Consider the following 6,930-nt stretch of genomic DNA (forward strand, 5'->3'; position numbering starts at 1 on the left):
TTGGAACTAAAAACAATAATTTAAAAATTCTAGAATGATAAAATAATAAAACTTATATATACATGTAGCGAAATTTAAGATAACATTAAACTTCTAAATATATAAAAAATATTAAATAAAATTTTAAATGCTCAAGCAATATAGAATAGAATAATAATGCATTAAAATATTTTAAAGACATTGAGTAATATTTAAAGGACCAGCTTGTCCAGCAGGTAATGGAAAGATGGCGCGCAGTGACACGGTTTAATTAAATAAAGAGGAAAGAAGTCTGAACAGGTGAAGTGAGAGAGAAGGAACTGCTTTGACAAGTCTTGAAGTGTTCCTCTTTTGCCTATTGCCATCGTAGTTTCTCGGTAATCGAGAAGTATATGTGTATTTCTGCGGTGCAATTGTCATCTAAATTTGTAAAAGGATATAGGAACCTATGAACGAAGGACCGAGAAGCACAGTAGTTGAAAAAATGGTAAGCGCGAAGTAACAGATGAACATCTAGATTGAACTTAACCTGCAAAGAACGAACATTCTATCGATGCTTGTTTCGACACGAATCGGAACATGTTTTATGCGTCAGCGAAATATTTGTTCGTTTAACTTTCACTTTAAACAGCTTTTTCCTACATTTACGTGGACATCCATAACCTCACTTTTTAAATCGGAGTAATACAAGATTTTTGTATTTATGTCTGTTATTGTTTCGTATTTGTTGTCATTGTTAAAAAATGCAATGTCTTAACAAAATCTTTCCTTCTGCTCCTAGAAAATTTAATTATATGGAACCCGAAGATTAGTGTAACCTTCTTATGTAAACTGATACTTCGTAAATTTTACGTATATTACTGTAACTCTCATGTTAAAAAGTGGCACTGTTAACACATTTTACATTGTCTTTAATTGTATTGTAATTTGTAATTCGGATCGCTTATTTAATTTAATTACAATATATTTTGTAAATGCAGTGTAATTACAAAGTACAATATAATGTAATTGAATTAGAATTACACATTCGATTTCAATTCACTTTTTATGTCAATTACATTACATCACAATTACATTGTAGTTTAATGACAATGTAATTAAATTTCTATGTAATGTAAAAATAGAGTAGTTAAATTACTTTTTTTTCATTTAAGTTAATCATATATAGTTATATTTTCGTATAGTATTTATGACGGTATTATCAATACTTGCTACCAAGAATAGTTGAAGACACTTCAATCACTCTGAATATCTTGTAACATTATCTTATCAAAGATGAATTTCATTTTGTATAATTATTTTTTTGTTACTTTAATATTAAATAGATCCAGAATGTAATCAAATGAATTTTAATGGAAACCAGAGTTTAATGCCACAGTCAGTTATTATGAATTATTCATTAGCTTAATCCAATACAAAGTATGTACAGACTAAGAGTATGGTAATCTCTTGTAGAGCAGTACAGTTCCACTATACTTGGAAGTAAGGCACAAAAAGGTGATCGTATGCTATAAATTTTATTTATTATCCACAATGGAGTTTAATTTTAGAAATTCATCCTATATAGTAAATTTGGTATAGATCATTTTTAAACCACATTACATTTTGTTTCCCAGGTTGCAATGCCATGGAGAAGTTCCCACTGAAAGGTACAAACTTGATGAGCACTACAATACCACAAAATTATCAGAACACATTAACAACATACCAATCTCTTGATACAAAGGTACGTGAGAGAAGTTCAATCGAGAGAGGCGGAAACCGGAAATAGTAAAAGATGTTTTTTTTTTCCACGATAACAGGTAGAGAACTCTGACGATGTGCATTTTGTAGAGGATGTGCGATCGCGGAATCGAATTGCTGGACGTGAGAATAATCTGAGCAGCGACGAAGACATGTTGGAGGTCAATAACGTAAACTCCCACCAAGGGGATAATACTGTCTTTTCAGACAATTGTATTCGTATCGACGATTCGTCCTCTCATAGTGAGTGGCTGCTTCTATGAAGGCATGGGGTAACTTCTGAAGTACCTTTCCTGTCGAATCTTAATCTTCATTGTTTCAGTTTCAGTGGATTCCGATGACATTCCTGGAATTGGCCAGTATGACGATTTCCATACAATCGATTGGCAAAGGGATATCGCCAGAGATAGAATGCGGCATCGATACATTGTCAAGAAAAAACACGATTCTATTTGGCGCTTGATCAAGGGTGCTCATGATGCGTGGTCGGGATGGCTCTGTGTTTTGTTTGTTGGTTTCTTTACAGGAGTTGCAGCAGGTATCATAGACATTGGTGCCTCGTGGATGACCGATTTAAAGTTCGGTATATGTCCCCAAGCTTTTTGGTTGAACAAAGAACAATGTTGTTGGAGCTACAATGAGACAACTTTCGATGGTGCCAACTGTACTCAGGTACATCTGTCTCTCCCTCTGTTCTCTTCTGTGTCCAATGCTTGATTATTTTATGTTCCTTTCAGTGGTTGGCGTGGCCGGAAGTATTTAGCCAATCGAAGGATGGCGCAGGACCTTACATGATCTCATATATGTTCTACATAGCATGGGCTCTTTTGTTCGCTTCCCTCTCGGCGTCATTAGTAAGAATGTTTGCACCGTATGCCTGTGGCTCTGGTATTCCTGAAGTATGTATAGATACAGAAGGACAATGAAAATTATAGAATAGAGCCATACAGGAATAACATCTCTATATTGTTTAGATAAAAACCATATTAAGCGGATTCATCATTCGTGGATATTTAGGAAAATGGACGCTGATAATCAAATCAGTGGGTCTAATCTTATCAGTCTCAGCAGGATTAAATTTGGGCAAGGAGGGGCCAATGGTTCATATAGCCTGTTGCATAGGGAACATATTCTCTTATCTATTTCCGAAATATGGCAAAAACGAAGCTAAGAAAAGAGAGATCTTATCAGCAGCAGCTGCTGCCGGGGTCTCGGTGGCTTTCGGTGCTCCAATTGGAGGCGTCCTTTTCAGTCTTGAAGAGGTAAAAGATTGGTTATTTCTTTTAAGAAGTAGGTCGTAATTATTAATTTTCTAGGTGAGCTATTATTTTCCTCTGAAGACGTTATGGCGATCATTCTTCTGTGCTTTGATAGCTGCATTTGTACTGCGATCGATAAACCCCTTCGGCAACGAGCACTCGGTCCTCTTTTATGTCGAATACAACAAACCCTGGATATTCTTCGAGCTAATACCTTTTATCATGCTGGGTATAATCGGGGTAAGCTTTTGTTTCGAGATCATCGTCAGGAACAAAGAACACTTCAACACCTCTCCTTTGTTTTCTAGGGAGTGATCGCCACTTTGTTCATCAAGGCAAACTTGTTTTGGTGTCGGTATCGTAAGACATCGAAGTTGGGTCAGTATCCAGTTACTGAAGTTCTGATAGTGACGGTGGCAACGGCAGTGATTGGATATCCAAATCCGTATACTAGAATGAGTACCAGTCAACTCATTTATCTGTTGTTTAGTCAGTGCGGAGTATCGAACGCTGATATTTTATGGTTTGTCAACGCCATCAATTACATTCTCCAATGAACAAGAAATATTTGTCTAACAAGTTGTTTCTTTTTTATTCAGCGACTACAACAGAAACTTCACTGCGGTGAAATCGGCGATAGAAATAGCTGCGGCCGGTCCTGGAGTCTATAAGGCTATATGGTTGCTGGTATTAGCATTAATACTGAAACTCGTCATGACGATATTCACGTTCGGCATGAAAGTACCTTGTGGTCTATTTATCCCATCGCTTTGTCTGGGAGCAATAATGGGTCGCATAGTCGGCATAGGCATGGAACAACTTGCTTACAATTATCCACATATTTGGATGTTTAGCGAAGAATGTTCTACCGGCGTGGATTGCATTACTCCAGGATTGTATGCGATGGTAGGAGCTGCTGCTGTTCTTGGCGGGGTCACCAGGATGACAGTGTCTTTAGTGGTGATCATGTTCGAGTTAACGGGTGGTGTAAGGTACATCGTACCCCTGATGGCTGCGGCCATGGCCAGCAAATGGGTTGGCGATGCCCTCGGGAAGCAGGGTATCTATGATGCACACATTGATCTAAATGGCTACCCATTCCTTGATAGTAAGGACGAATTTCAACACACCACGCTCGCCGCAGATGTTATGCAACCCAAGTAAATTATTTGCTAAGTGCTTTAAATTTTCAATATGTTATCATTTTCATTTTCCAAAATTTTATCATCTGCATTTTATTCAGACGAAACGAAGCCCTTCACGTGCTTACACAAGATTCAATGACGGTTGAGGATGTTGAGAATTTACTGAAGGAAACAGAACACAATGGTTTCCCCGTGATAGTGTCCAAAGAGTCTCAGTATTTGGTTGGTTTTGTATCGCGCAGGGATTTGAATCTTGCAATCGCAAATGCTAAACGCATGATAGAAGAAATCACTGGGCAATCGTTAGTTCTGTTTACCAATGGAAACAACATTCAGAACCACTCGCCTCCACCTCTGAAGTTGAAGAAGATTCTTGACATGGCTCCGATCACTATTACAGACCAGACACCCATGGAAACCGTTGTTGACATGTTTAGAAAGTTAGGTTTGAGACAGACATTGGTCACACATAACGGGTACGTATTTTTTACATTCTTGACTCGTATATAATCCGTTCAGACTTAATTATTTCTTCAATTATATGTACGAATCTTTCGCAGTCGCCTTTTGGGAGTCATTACAAAGAAGGATGTATTAAGACACGTGAAGCAACTCGACAACGAAGATCCTAATTCCGTATTGTTTAACTGAAGTGTATATAAAATTGTGTAAGAGAAGATGGCAAGAAGCGTTTTATAATGTAGTAGGAACCGAGAAGGAAACTACAAGGAATTGCTATCACGTCCATTCGATCTTTCAATTCCAAAAAGGATGAAACTCTCATATCCTTCGTAATTTCCAAAATTAATCTATTTTTATAATTTAATATTTATAACGTTGCTAAAGTGTGATTTTAAGAACGCGGTGAATGCACGAGCAAATATGTTAGGTATCGCAATTAATTACATCAACTTCGAAATATTTTTAAGTCGCGGAAGGATGAAATAATCACGTTTTAAATTATTTCGGACGTACTATTCTTTATAAAATGCTTCAGACATCTGATTGATATTCATGCGCAAGGTGTGTGGTAATTAGGACGCATGTACTTCCGTACGTGAAAAGATGGCACATAGAAACTTGTGAACATCTATGCCCCACCGCCTGATACCCCTACTTCTAGTATCTACCTGCTATCCCTAAGAGTGGGGTTCCGCAGATATCCCCGCATTTCATTGTCGAAATCTCCCACCTTTTCGTGGACGGTAAGTACATCACATACATGAATGTAAAGGAGAATATGCTCTTAATTTTTTAAACAAACTTCCGATTTTAAAGAGACTAGAGTTAATCGAACACGTGTAATAATGATAGAGGAAAAAAGACAGATTTCAGATGATTTCTTTCGGGTCGCTGGAGAAAAGCTATTGGGGATTCGGAGCTACTCCCCTAGCTGTAAAAGAGTATTTTGGTTGACGCGAAGTGCAACGGAAATTTTAGAAACTGTAATAGAATACTTGTTGCTTAGTTTGATTTTCCTTATCTTAAAATGCGAACCAAAAATGAATTTCCGATCGACACTGTCGATTTTCGGTATAAATATGTATATATACAGATTACAGTATGCGAGCACGTATGCAATTAGTATAAGCATATGGATGTTATGAGTAATGACGTTACTGTGCATCTTTATATGGATATGTACCAATGTTGAACTACTAATGTAAAAATAAATGCATTGTTTACACTATAATCTGTTAGTGTAACCGCTCGATTATGATGATTAGATTGCGGATTTTCATACGCTTGCTGCGTCTGTATATTTTTGAAAACAAGATAACGTTTATATGATTATTTCCTTCTAAAATTAATATTTATATTGTATTTGCTGTCGCAAGGAATTTGTATTCCGATTTGAGCTCTTAGAAAATTAGATATGCAAATGAGAAACTGCATGAAGATCCGCTATCTAGTGATGATAGGGAAGTTGGTACTGTCCTATGTCACATTTACTATTATTTAATATTTTAATTTAACTGCATTGTTAAAGCAACTTGTATTTTAAATTATACCAAATGATATGTTTCGTATAATACTCACGTTATTTTTAATAATATAAGCGATTTACATACTTTATAATAGTATTTACAATGTATGTAACAGGGAACTTTTATAGTGCAGGGATATTTATAAACAAATTAATTTTCCAAAAATCAAAATCGTCTAATTTTTTATCTTTGTGGATCAACAACATAATTTAACAAATAATTATGAAATCTGCATGTTGTATAAATTTTTTGCGTAAGTACAGTAACTGCCACGATTACAGCAATAAACATAATAAATTATTAATACATAAAGATAAAATCAAGTTGTATTTTGGATTACACCATTAGTATTATTTACCTTGTTTTTAATCATTTTTGCAATCGTTCTATGAATAATACTTCATCAATGATTTTATTATTAGTATTTGTCGTATGCGAGATGCTTACAAAGAAATTAATGTTTTAGGAAACAACATGATATTAAATTTGAATTTCTGACGCTAATATCAACAATAATGAATAAAGACACCTTCACGCGAAATTTGTATTCGAACTCCCGCGTGCCCAAAGTGGTATGCAACCCGCTCAACATCGATGCGTTTAGCACCCCTAGTCCTAAGTTGCTGAATGCAGCGGTGTTGGACAGGTTGCCTGTGACGCGGTGCAAGTGGGAATTTAAATTCAAATTTCGCGTGACTAAATTTTGGTTTAATACCTGCTTAATTGCTGTATTCTAATACCACACATTGTTTATATTGTTTATACTTAAGGCAGAAACTGCTATGATATGTAGATTTTCAAAATAAAGACAACTTC

At 35.9% G+C, this 6,930-nt stretch overlaps 1 protein-coding gene across 4 annotated transcripts; it reads left to right on the forward strand.

Moving 5' to 3' along the window:
• The first annotated feature begins 282 nt into the window (after positions 1-282).
• On the forward strand, positions 283-6,930 carry Clc-c (chloride channel protein 3). Of its 4 annotated transcripts, XM_078185975.1 has the most exons (12): positions 283-466; positions 1,305-1,476; positions 1,596-1,705; positions 1,782-1,965; positions 2,045-2,394; positions 2,460-2,621; positions 2,697-2,984; positions 3,039-3,221; positions 3,290-3,504; positions 3,581-4,141; positions 4,225-4,602; positions 4,687-6,930. In XM_078185975.1, exons 3-12 carry the CDS (start codon positions 1,607-1,609, stop codon positions 4,775-4,777), a joined length of 2,511 nt encoding a protein of 836 aa, XP_078042101.1. In that variant the 5' UTR covers positions 283-466; positions 1,305-1,476; positions 1,596-1,606; the 3' UTR covers positions 4,778-6,930. The 4 variants fall into 4 exon arrangements, with proteins under 4 accessions (XP_078042101.1, XP_078042100.1, XP_078042102.1 ...); XM_078185974.1 differs by lacking the exon at positions 1,305-1,476; XM_078185976.1 differs by lacking the exon at positions 1,305-1,476 and having other exon boundaries at positions 2,051-2,394.

This window comes from Augochlora pura, chromosome 7, assembly GCF_028453695.1.
Source record: "Augochlora pura isolate Apur16 chromosome 7, APUR_v2.2.1, whole genome shotgun sequence".
In the NCBI taxonomy this organism is placed as follows: domain Eukaryota; kingdom Metazoa; phylum Arthropoda; class Insecta; order Hymenoptera; family Halictidae; genus Augochlora; species Augochlora pura.